This window comes from Mytilus trossulus, chromosome 5 (genome assembly GCF_036588685.1).
Source record: "Mytilus trossulus isolate FHL-02 chromosome 5, PNRI_Mtr1.1.1.hap1, whole genome shotgun sequence".
NCBI classification, from domain to species: domain Eukaryota; kingdom Metazoa; phylum Mollusca; class Bivalvia; order Mytilida; family Mytilidae; genus Mytilus; species Mytilus trossulus.
This window is the reverse complement of record NC_086377.1, coordinates 36,936,939-36,952,666: the sequence shown is the minus strand read 5'-3', so window position 1 is coordinate 36,952,666 and position 15,728 is coordinate 36,936,939. Positions and strand designations below refer to the sequence as shown.

The 15,728-nt window shown below is 30.4% G+C and overlaps 1 protein-coding gene across 1 annotated transcript in view; it reads left to right on the top strand.

Moving 5' to 3' along the window:
- Nucleotides 1–8,539, top strand: part of LOC134717903 (uncharacterized) — a 32,507-nt gene extending 23,968 nt beyond the window's left edge. The window contains exons 10-12 of the mRNA XM_063580401.1: nucleotides 2,462–2,542; nucleotides 5,127–5,207; nucleotides 8,381–8,539. Of these exons, the coding sequence (XP_063436471.1) occupies nucleotides 2,462–2,542; nucleotides 5,127–5,207; nucleotides 8,381–8,539 (321 nt within the window). The remainder of the gene's footprint in view (nucleotides 1–2,461; nucleotides 2,543–5,126; nucleotides 5,208–8,380) is intronic.
- Nucleotides 8,540–15,728: the final 7,189 nt, after the last annotated feature.

The following is a 15,728-nucleotide window of genomic DNA, read 5'->3' as shown; positions in this document are numbered from 1 at the left end:
CCACAAAGACCAATATTCCTTTTATAACTTTGATTTTACCTCTGGTTAGTGGCTTTCTGATAATGAATGTTTCTCGAAACACATTTTTGTCGTGTTGGTATCCAAAATAGAATTCTAAAATGAAGAACTCAATTTAAGTGCCTTCCGCTTCCCCAAAGGAAAATGAAGTTTTGTCGCTACTAAAATAGGAAAAGGCATAATGCATTAATTTCGGATTGCGTTCTAGAGCATCTTCTTCAGTTTTTATTATTATTCCAAAGATGTATAATAAGTATTTTCGTCAATGGTCGTTATAAATAATCCATGGCTATAATATGAATTTCTAAATAAGACAGAAATAGGTAATCGTTTTTTTAAGACAAAACAAGAAAAAGAAAAAATCTCAAAATTACCGAACTCTGAGGAAAACTGAACCGAAAAGTCCCTAATCAAATGTCAAAATCAAATGATAAAACATATCAAACGAAAGTACAACAACTGTCATATTCCTGACTTAATACAGACATTTTCAAGTGTAGAAAAATGGTGGATTGAACCTGGTTATATAGGGCTAAACCTCTCACTTGTACGACAGTCGTATCACGATTCGGTAGGTCACATTAATTTTGTGAAAAGGGAACGGGATTGTAATTACGACATCATGAACAGATCCCTTGTCATCTTTTATAACGGATATTCCAAAACGGTCAACCAACTCGTAATGGCGTCCGTAAATTTACGAAGTAAATAATTCAACTTCACCATTTGGAACTCGTGATTTAAACATGAAAAGGTCACAATTAGGACGCTGAAATCATCTCGTATGTCGTAAAGTTTTTTTTCCAAACGACCCTCATAGTCAATATCTAGATATAAGTCCTAATCATAGGGGAAAATCAAAAGCTCAAACGATTGGATATCAACTGTCAAATTCCCGCTAGGAACAAACATTGTCTTATGTAAAAAATGGTGGATTGAATCTGCTTTTATAGCGCTTAATCTGTCACTTTTATTAAATGTTTCATTAAGGGTATACGATACAGTTACAGGGAAGGTAATAACTTTGCTAACGTAAAATGTTATTTTAGCGACGTCAAACTGTGACATATCTGGAAAAGATGCATTTTTCGAATGTTTTTTATCATTCAAACTGATTTAATTTGAAAACGAGTGTATGGACCTATATTTTTAAAACGACATTTTGTTTCATTCTGCAGGGAGATTATGTGAACCAAATTTTATAAAACTGTAAATAGTGTAATTGTTTTAAAGATGATAAATATACAGCCAAAAAAATATGCTTTTTTTCTCAATTTATGACCATTTCATAAATATGAGTTATTTCTGAAACAAAAATGCATAAATTTTTAGGATACTAATTAAATACAGAAACAAAAAATTATTTAACAAACCAAAAAATGTGTTTATCTTTTAAAACAAAAAAGTTATGGTTTTCTTTCGAACGGACAAATACAACCACAAATCCGAATTTTGAGCAAATATACAAAATTTCGACCTCATTTACTCAAAAAGTAGAACATGAAGGTATATTTTTTATTACAAATTTGATTTAATAAGGCAAAAGAAAAGCCTTTTTGGAAAATTTCAACAAACTGTTAATACGGAATCAAAACTATTGTTGTTGTTTTTGTTGAATCAAAACTGTATCGTTTGCCCTTAAACAGGGTGGCAAAGGGTGAATAAAGTGCAACGTTTTCGGTTATTTTATTTAAGGTGTTTTCGTGTTTTGACATTTAGAAATTAATATGATGTTGGATATTTTCCTTCCAAATCAGATTTTACTAGCAGACGCTCAATGTTGACCACTGGGTCTTTATGTCCATAAATAACGACAGCACGATCTCCAATAATGGATGAGTAACATCTTCTAGAACCTTTTCCCTTAATATTTACTATTTATTTCTCGTGCTTCGTTTTAAACGATTCATACCTTTCGTGTAACGATTTTTGAGATTTATATTTCAAGTGTTTCCGTGTTCAGACCCACCTTTTACCACACTCATTAGAAAACACATAAATGTTGAATAACACAACGCCTATTAAGTTGTGCTTTTTGTTTTCATATTTTAATCATTGCCCCTTCTTATCTTTAACTTGAAAAAATCTCTCTATATGTGCATACGTTTCTTCACATGCTATGAAAAGAATAAAACTACACCACTTTTTGATTAAGTTACTTTGAAACGATTGAAGTAAAATAAACTTTGAAAAACACAACTACCATATCAATATTGACATATTTGGCTTTCATAGATGGATCTAAATACCTACATCAAATGCACATTTAAAGGGGAAAAACTCGTGGAAAAATACCTTAATTACTTTCAGATGTTGTCATTATTTGTTTAGCTAATGAACCAATGTCTTACCAACAAATATTAACATATCAGTGAACACAATTAACAATTATTTGAAGATATTATAAATAGTTTTACATATTTTTCATGTCTTTTATTATAAGGAATTTCTGGAACTCCAGACTAAAAATGATGAACAATTTCAAAGAATGTTGCAGGAGAAGCAGAAAATGGCATATTCAAAGGTAATATATTGATTCGCTATCAAATAAACAATAAAACATTAACAATTCTTTCATACTGTTTAAAAGATCTAAAACAGATATGTCTAACTATGATACATAATTTCACAGTCACTACAAAAGAAGACATTTAGAGGATAATATACGATGAAAACATTAACCGTATACCTAAGAAAGCTTTCCGTCACCCAGGAGTCTTAAATAAGTTTTAACAAGATTGCATGTTCTATAAAAAAACAAACTTAAGTTTTAAAAAAACTACAAGATTTTTGATATAAGACAGTTTTAACAACAGTCATGTTACAGAAATCACATATACAAACCAATTCAGGGAAATGTTAATGTTCTAGTGTTTCTATAACGAGAATAAAAAGAGGAAAAAGATAATAGATAAATCCATATCACAGAGTACTGACTTTTACAAGAAAATGTCCTTTATCCCCGCAGATGGAAATCTGGTGAAAAAGAAAAGAGGAAAATTACCTTTTCTTATGATAGAGTCGAGAACATTTATAATATAACTAGGCCAATGACGATCAAATGTTATTTCGAAATAACAAATGTACATTTTAATTAAAAGTGATAATAAATGGTAATATTCGTTTGAATGATAAAAAGGTCTTAACAAAAAATATTAACAATGATAATTTTGACATACTTAAACATCACAATGGTAACATTTATTTATTAGATCACAAAATAATATTTAGATTTAAGTGTCACAATTTTGTGAAAAGGGAACGGGATTGTAATTACGACATCATGAACAGATCCCTTGTCATCTTTTATAACGGATATTCCAAAACGGTCAACCAACTCGTAATGGCGTCCGTAAATTTACGAAGTAAATAATTCAACTTCACCATTTGGAACTCGTGATTTAAACATGAAAAGGTCACAATTAGGACGCTGAAATCATCTCGTATGTCGTAAAGTTTTTTTTCCAAACGACCCTCATAGTCAATATCTAGATATAAGTCCTAATCATAGGGGAAAATCAAAAGCTCAAACGATTGGATATCAACTGTCAAATTCCCGCTAGGAACAAACATTGTCTTATGTAAAAAATGGTGGATTGAATCTGCTTTTATAGCGCTTAATCTGTCACTTTTATTAAATGTTTCATTAAGGGTATACGATACAGTTACAGGGAAGGTAATAACTTTGCTAACGTAAAATGTTATTTTAGCGACGTCAAACTGTGACATATCTGGAAAAGATGCATTTTTCGAATGTTTTTTATCATTCAAACTGATTTAATTTGAAAACGAGTGTATGGACCTATATTTTTAAAACGACATTTTGTTTCATTCTGCAGGGAGATTATGTGAACCAAATTTTATAAAACTGTAAATAGTGTAATTGTTTTAAAGATGATAAATATACAGCCAAAAAAATATGCTTTTTTTCTCAATTTATGACCATTTCATAAATATGAGTTATTTCTGAAACAAAAATGCATAAATTTTTAGGATACTAATTAAATACAGAAACAAAAAATTATTTAACAAACCAAAAAATGTGTTTATCTTTTAAAACAAAAAAGTTATGGTTTTCTTTCGAACGGACAAATACAACCACAAATCCGAATTTTGAGCAAATATACAAAATTTCGACCTCATTTACTCAAAAAGTAGAACATGAAGGTATATTTTTTATTACAAATTTGATTTAATAAGGCAAAAGAAAAGCCTTTTTGGAAAATTTCAACAAACTGTTAATACGGAATCAAAACTGTTGTTGTTGTTTTTGTTGAATCTAAACTGTATCGTTTGCCCTTAAACAGGGTGGCAAAGGGTGAATAAAGTGCAACGTTTTCGGTTATTTTATTTAAGGTGTTTTCGTGTTTTGACATTTAGAAATTAATATGATGTTGGATATTTTCCTTCCAAATCAGATTTTCCTAGCAGACGCTCAATGTTGACCACTGGGTCTTTATGTCCATAAATAACGACAGCACGATCTCCAATAATGGATGAGTAACATCTTCTAGAACCTTTTCCCTTAATATTTACTATTTATTTCTCGTGCTTCGTTTTAAACAAACGATTCATACCTTTCGTGTAACGATTTTTGAGATTTATATTTCAAGTGTTTCCGTGTTCAGACCCACCTTTTACCACACTCATTAGAAAACACATAAATGTTGAATAACACAACGCCTATTAAGTTGTGCTTTTTGTTTTCATATTTTAATCATTGCCCCTTCTTATCTTTAACTTGAAAAAATCTCTCTATATGTGCATACGTTTCTTCACATGCTATGAAAAGAATAAAACTACACCACTTTTTGATTAAGTTACTTTGAAACGATTGAAGTAAAATAAACTTTGAAAAACACAACTACCATATCAATATTGACATATTTGGCTTTCATAGATGGATCTAAATACCTACATCAAATGCACATTTAAAGGGGAAAAACTCGTGGAAAAATACCTTAATTACTTTCAGATGTTGTCATTATTTGTTTAGCTAATGAACCAATGTCTTACCAACAAATATTAACATATCAGTGAACACAATTAACAATTATTTGAAGATATTATAAATAGTTTTACATATTTTTCATGTCTTTTATTATAAGGAATTTCTGGAACTCCAGACTAAAAATGATGAACAATTTCAAAGAATGTTGCAGGAGAAGCAGAAAATGGCATATTCAAAGGTAATATATTGATTCGCTATCAAATAAACAATAAAACCTTAACAATTCTTTCATACTGTTTAAAAGATCTAAAACAGATATGTCTAACTATGATACATAATTTCACAGTCACTACAAAAGAAGACATTTAGAGGATAATATACGATGAAAACATTAACCGTATACCTAAGAAAGCTTTCCGTCACCCAGGAGTCTTAAATAAGTTTTAACAAGATTGCATGTTCTATAAAAAAACAAACTTAAGTTTTAAAAAAACTACAAGATTTTTGATATAAGACAGTTTTAACAACAGTCATGTTACAGAAATCACATATACAAACCAATTCAGGGAAATGTTAATGTTCTAGTGTTTCTATAACGAGAATAAAAAGAGGAAAAAGATAATAGATAAATCCATATCACAGAGTACTGACTTTTACAAGAAAATGTCGTTTATCCCCGCAGATGGAAATCTGGTGAAAAAGAAAAGAGGAAAATTACCTTTTCTTATGATAGAGTCGAGAACATTTATAATATAACTAGGCCAATGACGATCAAATGTTATTTCGAAATAACAAATGTACATTTTAATTAAAAGTGATAATAAATGGTAATATTCGTTTGAATGATAAAAAGGTCTAAACAAAAAATATTAACAATGATAATTTTGACATACTTAAACATCACAATGGTAACATTTATTTATTAGATCACAAAATAATATTTAGATTTAAGTGTCACAATACGTTGTTTACTTGTATTCATGGATTAAACACAATTTTGCAATTTTTCGTTGTAAATTTGTAAGGGTCATATAATGGTTTTTATTCTATATTTTTCAATTAAATCTGACGGTCATTGATGATGCTCACATTTTTTTGCAACAGAAACAGATATGAGTTAATAATTTGTCCATTTTATTAAAAAAGAGGAAGATGTGGTATGATTGCGAATTAGACAACTATCCACAAGGCACCAAATGACACAGAAATATATATCTATAGTCCATCGTACGACCTTTAACAATGAGCAAAGCCCATACCATATAGTCAGCGGCCACGAAATGACAATGTAAAAAGAGAAAACTAACTGCCTTATTTATGTAAAAACAAAATGAACAAAAATAAATATCTAACACATAACCAAACAACAACTACTGAATTGCAGGCTCCTGACTTAGGATATGCAGAATGCGGTGGATTTAAACATGTTAGCATGATTCCAACTCTCCCCTAGCCTGGGACAGTGGTGTAACAGTAGAACATAAGAATAAGCACATTATATCATTTAATTCACGTCAACAGTGTTTGGTTCTTTTAGGAAATATTATCACATTTTGAATGTAAACTAAAATATATTTACAGTAGGAATTTGTATCTGCGTATCAAAAGCAAAAAAAACACATTTAATTTAGCAATCGAAAGTTATCGATAACGTCAAAATCAAAAGATTACTCGAACGACAAAAATAATAACAACAAAATCGAACAAAGTTTTGTTTGTGGTTAAGTTTTTTTAAGATCATATGTTCCTATAATCAGATTGTCATTAAGATTTGTTCATTGTACACCATCAAGGTAATTTTTAATGCTTAGGATTTCAATAGTCGGTGTCAGAGAAAAATGTTGTCTAACATTTTCACTAATATGTTATAATTTAGTTACTTAAACTTTATTTAATTTCGTATAGAATCAATGGAATGTATAAACAAATATATATATGTACATCCATCATGTCTGCCCCATTAACCTTACCATCATTGGCCTAAGTGAATCCGCAGCGATATTGTTCCAGATCTTGAAAACATAAATACCACCAGCATGATCAGGCCATTTTCAATGATTTACCTTAATTCATCGATGAACTAACTTCATATATAGCATTTTTACCCAATATATACGCTTTCTTAGGCAAAAAAGATGATGGTTGGCAATAAAACATATTCTTCAAAGTACAATTGAGTTGTATATAATAAATACGACCATCAACAATGAGAAAAAACGCATACCGTGAAGTCCGCTATTAAAATCCAGACATGAAAAATGTCCAGAATGTTACCATGATTGATCGAAAATACTCAATATGAAAATAAAAATATGTGTTATAATTACCAATGAGGCTATTATCAGCCGAACGTCGAATGATTGAAATGTAAGTTATTATAATTATCTGTTTTGGCTTTTACCAATTAACAAAACCAGTACCTTATTTAAAGCTATTAAATTATTAAACATGGGAAATTGTTCAAGTTCAAAACATTTTAAACAAGTTTTTCGGATATAATTTCGTACACAAATGTTGTTATACATTTTTTAATTTATCTTTTTATCTATTTTGAACCTTCGTTTTTTATAAAATCTTCAATTTATCTCAGAATATAATCCAAGTGTACCATTATGGATTCAAAGATACCGATCACTGCTAGAAACTGTTTATGACACCAGTGCACTCCTGTAAAAATAAAAACAAAACTTATTCAAAATTCAATGTCATATTTCTATCATCTATACACGCTAGAAGTATAATAATTTATATTATTCGTATTTTGTCGATGCTCTACAAAATTGACAGCATATATGGGATGCGAAATAACGACAGCTTTGCTTTATTTTCAATGAGTCATTTCTAAGTTTAAAAAGTCTGTATGTATTATCTTGACAAATATATACTTGATAACTATGGAAATACTTAAGATAATCCGTCCTTTCAAATTAATAAAATCATATATACAACGGAACACTCGGATATATGATAACAGCAACAAAACGTACATCCTTAGGTCGACATGCAGTTTTAATGATAGACTTAATAATATACAAACTCTCAATCCAAGGTTTGTTGACAAAGATTAACGAGACCATTAACACAAAAAGTTGATTAAACAACGAAAGCAAGAGCATTATTCATATGTGTTTAAAATTTAAATTTTATGAAAAGTTGGAAACATACATGCACACTTAAATGTCAGTCAAGTACATTATTTCAGATTTTTAGTATGTTTCAAAGTTCATTTATTACATGTATTGTGAATTTATTGTCTTCTTGGACATGACTGAAATATTTGCCACTTGACATTAAGCAACAAACAACCAATTGATCAATCATATTTTGTTAAGTTATACGTTAAAACAATATAATATCTATAACTGATGGGGTTTTTTTTATAAATAAAACATTAAAATATTTCGTATTCAGAAATTAGAAGATTTTGATAGACTTAAATTGGAAATGGAGAAGACTTCCAAAGACCCGGTGAAAACAGACCAAGCTAAAACAGGGCCAGCGAAAACAAAGCCAACTAAAACTGAGCCAGCGAAAAGAGCAAATGAAAAGGCATCCTGCAAAGTTCTATGATTTCACTACCTGTTATATTGATAATGTTTTGCCCATTTTTAATGATTCATTACATCTCACATATCCGAGTGGACATTAGACCGATAATACTACCGAAGGGAGACGTTCTGTCTTAAATTGTGATCCTTTCATCGGCATTTAATATGTTTAAACGGTTTGTGTACTCTTAAATAAAAAAATATTTTTGTTTTAAGTTTGCAAATTTTCTTATTGTCAACATCCTATTTCTCAGCAGAAATTATCCTTGCTCAATCGTGTGGCGAATAAATATCCCAGTTAAGTTGATACATTACGCTTGTGAATTTTCACACTATAAGGACTACATGACCATGTCTGATTTCGAAATTTTGTGAAATGTTTACCATGGAGTTGGGTATTTCTATTTTAAGTTTTCTCCTTACATAGAAACTACAACAGACTCATTATGAAGAACGTCTAAAATCGACACTTAATACGTTTTACGGTGTTACCAAGAATTTGTTTACCGAACTGAAGAGACTTTAATTGTCGATACCTGTGTTTATTTTCTTTGAAAAGAAGGGGTGTTATGGTCCAGTAATCAAATGCAAGAACAAGTGTCAGTTAACTGCTACAATCAATCTATCTTAGATATTGTTGAAACAATACAAATTTGATTTAAGATATTAATTTAAGGCCGTACGCTGATTGATAGTCGATAACTTTTGTGTCATTTGGTCTCTTTCGAAGAGTTTTTTTGTATTGGCAATCATACCACATCTTCTTTTCTATTTCATAAGTCGAAAACGAGCTGAAAATTCACAGTAAAAACACAAAGCAACCACAAGAAAGAAAAAAATCGCTGCACCAAGTCACTTAAATGACAAATTTTTTTTCACAGGTTGTGTTGATATCGTTTAATATTTTTCAGTTTATATCGACTTCAACTTTTGAATTTACTTGTATTTTATTTCTGTGTCTACCTTTTCGTTCTGTCCTCGTAATCTCAATCAACATTATGTTGTTTACAACCGATCTTTATTTAACTGATCGCTAAGTAACCATTCAGGGAAAATAACTTGGCGGATTGAATAACCCAGGTCTGTTGAATTGACTGCCATACACGTGAGAAATTTAGCGCTATAAAACAAGGTTCAATGCACTGTTTTCCACATGAGAAAATACCTGTTTTAAGTCAGGAATATGACAGTTGTTGTCCATTATTTTGATGTGTTTGGTATTTTGATTTTTTCATTTGATTAGGGAATTTCCGTTTTGAATTTTCCTTGGAGTTCAGTTTTTTTGTGATTTTACTTTTTATATGTCAAGGATTCTAGTATGTCATTGAATGATATTTTATATACTTACTTCCACAGTATCAAATGCGTCATACGATAAAAATAGCATCGCATAAATTATAATGTTGATCAATATCACACTGTTGACTAGTCATGCGCAATTTGTTATATTTCCGTCAAGGAAAAGAGAAACATTCTTTATTCAATTTTTATCATTCGTTTATGAAATATGTGAAAAGTGAATATGTTTTGGTAAAATATATTGTTATATTGATCAAACCAAGATCATGTTATCCCGATTCACTTTCATTCTTGGACAAATAAACGATATTCAAGATCATTTCACAAATACCAGTTAAACACATGTAAGTAGATATAATTATCTGAATTAGTACAGTTACACTTGTAAATCTATTTTTAATTTTACGGTTGTTGATATACAATTATTCTGTATAAGACAATATTTTTTACAAGTCAGGTTTCTACCTTACAAAATAAATCAATAGAACACAATATATATATCATTAAAATCCTAATGATGCGATTAGGTTCGGGTCTAGGCAAAGGTATAGTTCGGATAAAGATAGGTGTGCAAGTTTGAATGATAAAAATAACAAGACGTGTGAAACAAAACAAAACATATGATTATGTAGTTAACACGACGACTTGGTTAGAGGAACTATGTACTTAACTTCCATGATGATAAGAGTAGTTAAAATGAAGGGAATGTTTCAAAATACAAAAAAGCTCTTCGTTAAATGCAGGTATCATCTCAAAATATGACATTCATTTGATGTCATAAAAATGTGAATAGAATTGGAGTTTTTCAACGTAACGTATTAAGGTAGCACAATGCAAAGGTTTTTCATCCCCAATCAGACATCTTTAAACTGATGTAATTCCACTCATCTTTCTTTAAATTTTATAAATGAGGTACCAAAAGAAAGAAGAAGGATTAATCTTTCAAATTGTGACATTTTAATTGTGTGACATAATTATTACATAATTAATTGTTATGTAATAAAGGCAACAGTAGTATACCGCTGTTCAACACTCATAAATCCATGGACAAAAAACAAATGGGGGTAACAAAGTAAAACCGAGGGTAACGCATTAAATATAAGAGGAGAAGAACGACATAACACTAAAATGTAACACACAAACAAAATCCCACGAGAATAACAAATATAACATATATATAACATCAAAACCAAATACATAAATTTGGGATAGACAAGTACGGTGACACATCATATCGCAAGGTGAATTACACTAAAAAAAAGAGAAAACAAACGACACAACGTTATAATGCAGTACAAACAGAAACGAACTGTAATATAACAATGGCCATATTCCTGACTTGGTACAGGGCATTTTTAAAGAAAAAGAATGGTGGGTTGAACCTGGTATTTGTTGTCATATTGTGATGTTTATACTTGAATTAATTTAGCTTCTTTGTTATTCATAGCATCCCAAAATATTTTATAGATTCTTGCACAACACAGTTTGACCTCTTAAACAATGTCTCAGATATTTCCTATTGTATTTCATTCTCTCATAAATCTTCAGTAAAGTTTGCAACATCAATTCATAAGAGACCACTAAATTCCAATTGGGTAGAAAATGTGTTCTGGTGATGTTTTTGGAAATCTGAAAAACTAACCTTGTAATGAGGGAGACTTTATCAGAAGTACCAGCCTTTCGGTGTATGTTTCAAATCGGAGAACTAGCTGGTATTATACATTGTTGTTTTCTATTTGTATATATTTAAACTGTTAATGTTTAGCTTTACGTTGTGTTCTATTTTGTTCTTATCAAAATTGTATGTGGTTTTCACTTTAAAATATTTTAGCTGCGAGCAACACTGTAAAGACTTTTTAATTTTAATTAAACCGTGATACCGTCAATATTGTCAATTGGATGATACAAACGTTTTCTCAATATATAATATCTTTTAGTGGTTTTCAGTTTATCGTGATAACATTACATATCACGACAAAATAGCTGGAGTATTTACAAAGACTTTTGACATTTTTTCTCCATCTACATCTGTTTCACACTACAACATTACAAAACTCGATTAAAATTGTCCCGTCTTTTAATTAGCCTTAATACAGTAGTTATAATTTTTTGTTCAAGGTACTACCATTTTAAGAATTGTGTTACGCATAAATTGTAGAGTGTTGATTGGTTATTTTTAAACTATGGTGTTTTGCAGCTACAATTTCATCGAAAGGTGACATGTATTTTTGCACATTTTACACTTTGAGACTAATCAACTTGAATTTCTCGTTACATTGGAGACCTGTTGGTGACCTTCTGCGGTTGTTTTTTTTCTATGGTCGGGTTGTTGTCTCTTTGATGCATTCCCCATTTTCATTTTCAATTTTATTGTTAAAGTCATATGAAACCTCAAATAAAAAAATGCATATGGTTGTTTTTGACAAAATGGGTAGATTTCGTTATTAAACTTATGTTAATATACTTTTTTCGGAAGAAAATTCTTTAATTTGTCCACATTTAGAAGAATCAATCGCCGCCACATCTGTAACTGCAATAAATTATCAACTCTAGTTTTTGGTGGGGATCGTGGTGTTTATTCTTCAGTTATGTTGTGTCATGTGTACTATTGTTTGTCTGTTTGTCTTTTTTTCATTTTTAGCCATGGCGTTGTCAGTTTGTTTTAGATTGATGAGTTTGACTGTCCCTTCGGTTTTTTTCGTCCCTCTTCCATAACAATTGGTCCAATAATATTTAACCCAAATAACAAATGTAGATCTCGACCGTTACATTTTATCAGCCATCTTTTACGGTTATGAGTAAATCTGATAACAAGCTAAGGTCAATCTAGGTCATGACATTGACCTTTGACCTTAGATCCATTTTCATGGTCACGTGAATTGATGATCATTGATGATGATCCTAGGTGGCTACAACTTACGGTTTCTTAGTTTTAGTTGTCAACCGACATTGGTCAATTTTCAAAGGGGCATTACCCTACCAATGAGTTGTTGAATCTTTTCTATCCTTATGTAACGAAGACCCAAGGTATGTTCGTGAACAAATTCCACCCTTTGTTTTTTTTTCTACCAATAATGGCTATGGAGTTAGAATGATAACAAAGTTTTCGGTGTTAGGGCAGATAACCGCTATAAAGGAAATGTTACGGGGGCGTGCCCTCACCACAAGATAGCTTTTGGTCAACCGATACTAGATACCTAATATCATGTCTACATGTCGCGTACTTTTTTGGGGAAATTTCATTAAAGTTTGGCGGAAAGAATAATAATAATCAGAAGAGATACAGTAAGGTCTTTCCTTATAGAAAAAGGAAAGACCTTAATTAATAAATATTATCTCCATGTTCCAACTATTAACGTTAATTAATTAAAACTTTTTCGGTTCATGTTATTCATAAAGAATATAATTATCTGATAATTCAGATTATATACTAATATCTGAAAAACTGACAGTTGACAGGGAAACTTGATGAAATGCTGTACACCAAGTTTATTTGTTAAACAGCAATATGTGCAATAAAGAATCAATTAGAGTGTTAAAAAAAAAGACAGTTAAACACATAATTGCTTATACGGTCGAAATTATATGTAATATTACCTAATTCGCCTGTTATATGGACAATTTGAACTTCGTCACATATATATCAAATATTGGTATACACTATGTTTTTCTTTCCTAATTAAAAAAGATCTTTGACTGAATACCCACACTCTAAAATGAAGACAAATTAAGATAACAAACGGAAGCTGAGGGAGACGTTGGAACCCTAAAGAGTCCGAGACAGGTATATGTCAACAGGGGAGGCTTCTGGTCGATAAGAATAAAAAAAATATCCTTGCAACAACGATTTGTAAACCCCCTCTCATAATCTTGTGCACGGCAAAATTGCTGTAACTGTACACTTTTATTCTATATTTCATGTTAAAGTCTTAATTTATTCCTTTACTGTGTTTAAATGACTTGCTGAAATCTTGATTGGTAAACTGTAATTCATTCGTGAGCCGTTTTTCCTTTCAGATGTTATTCTAAATAATTAAAACAAGAGTTGCTCCTCTTCACACATGCTACTAATATATTGAAACTATATATGTATATATTGACAAGACTACTATTGTGAGGACCTTGTGAACGAGTCAATTTAAAATAACTCTGTTCAGTTTACTTATCTTGTACAAAGCAAGGTTTACAGTTTATTTCATTACCATGTTCACGTACTAATAATGCATTTAATTTGCCACAGCAACATTTAACAGTTATCATTGTATTAATCACGTATGCCAGTGAGTTTGAGATTAAGAAATTCTGCTTGATATATTGAGCTCAGATTTTTACAAATACGGACGACTTCAAATAAGAACCTATGAGAAATGTGATAGTAATTTACTTCCCAATTGTCAACAGAACTTCACCAGTAGTAAACTAAAACCACAAAACATAACTTGTTTATGTCATGCGTCTGAAGTGTTTTTTTTTTTTACCTTCATCAGGAATACTCAAAAATGTTTGATAGCCTTGGATATGTAAGAAGCGAAACAATTATAATATCCTTTGTAAAGTTTATGGTGTTAGCATATCTCAAATAATACGATCCAGTGTATATAGCTTTAAATTTGACGCTTCCTGTTTTCGAATTTATTCGATTACCGCAATGCTTGTGTGTTGCCTTAATTTGTCTTCAACATATAAACTTAGAACATAGATAAGATGTATCAAATACGCTCTCTTATTTCACCATTAATATGTACAAACTGTTCGTTTAATTGGGATAAATATTGGAGTCTTAAAAAAAAGCTTATTATTTTTTTAATGAAAAAGCAGCTGATATTTTATCTTACAAATATGAATAAAATAAAGAATTGGCAATATTTTTAAAAAGAAAAGGATTGGCTTGCTTCTGATTATCTTCATATGTAAATACCAAATCATTCAATCATTTTCTACGTAAAACGACTTAAATCAGCACTTCATGTTTCAGGAATTCAACCACACATTTTGAATTAAGATGGTGGTTTAGTAAATGATAGGTAAGATTCATCTACAAAGCAGATCTTGCTACTGTTGTTGAGAATGAGGCTCTACCAGTTTTTTCAATTGTTACCTCACAATTTTCCAACGTAATAAATAATTAGGCGACAGTACAGTTTAGTATTCCCAATTTTGTGTTAATATATATATATATACGAATCAAAAGTTATAAAAGAATAGCGCTCTAAAAGTTGTAAAATCATAATTACCAGGCGTCTTATAAAAGAAATCAAAGTTACTTAGTTTTATTACGGCACAATATATACTCAAGACAAACAAATATATTACAGAGCACAGGACAAACACTCGACTATACCACTGACAGTCACATATAACATGTAAAAATAATGTTAAAGAGCAAATGTAGAGTCTAGCCATTAGAAATGATAAATATATTCATCCAAACAGATCGAATAAACACATTAGCTAGCCACAGTATACACAAGCACGTCTTATAAATGAGTACGTAAGATACAATAAAATTCATAACTAACACAGTTGTATGCGGCGGGTGGGCGGGTAAATAATGTCAACGAAAAATTCAAATGTACCGCGAATCCCGAAACAAAGACATTTATAAGAGTTTCCTGTATCCAGGTAACAAACTAACCAATCAAAATAAAGAGTACTCGCAACAATTTCTCCCGAGTAAATGTAAACAGTGACTCACGTTGTAATTATTCATTTTCAAAAATTACACAATTACCAGGCGTCTCACAAAAGAAATCAAAGTTACTTAATTTTATTACGGCACAACATATACACAAGACAAACAAATATATTTCACAGCACAAGACAAACACTCGACTATACCACTGACAGTTACATATAAAATGTAAAGTTAATATTAAAGAGCAAATATAGCGTCTAGCTATTAGAAATGATAA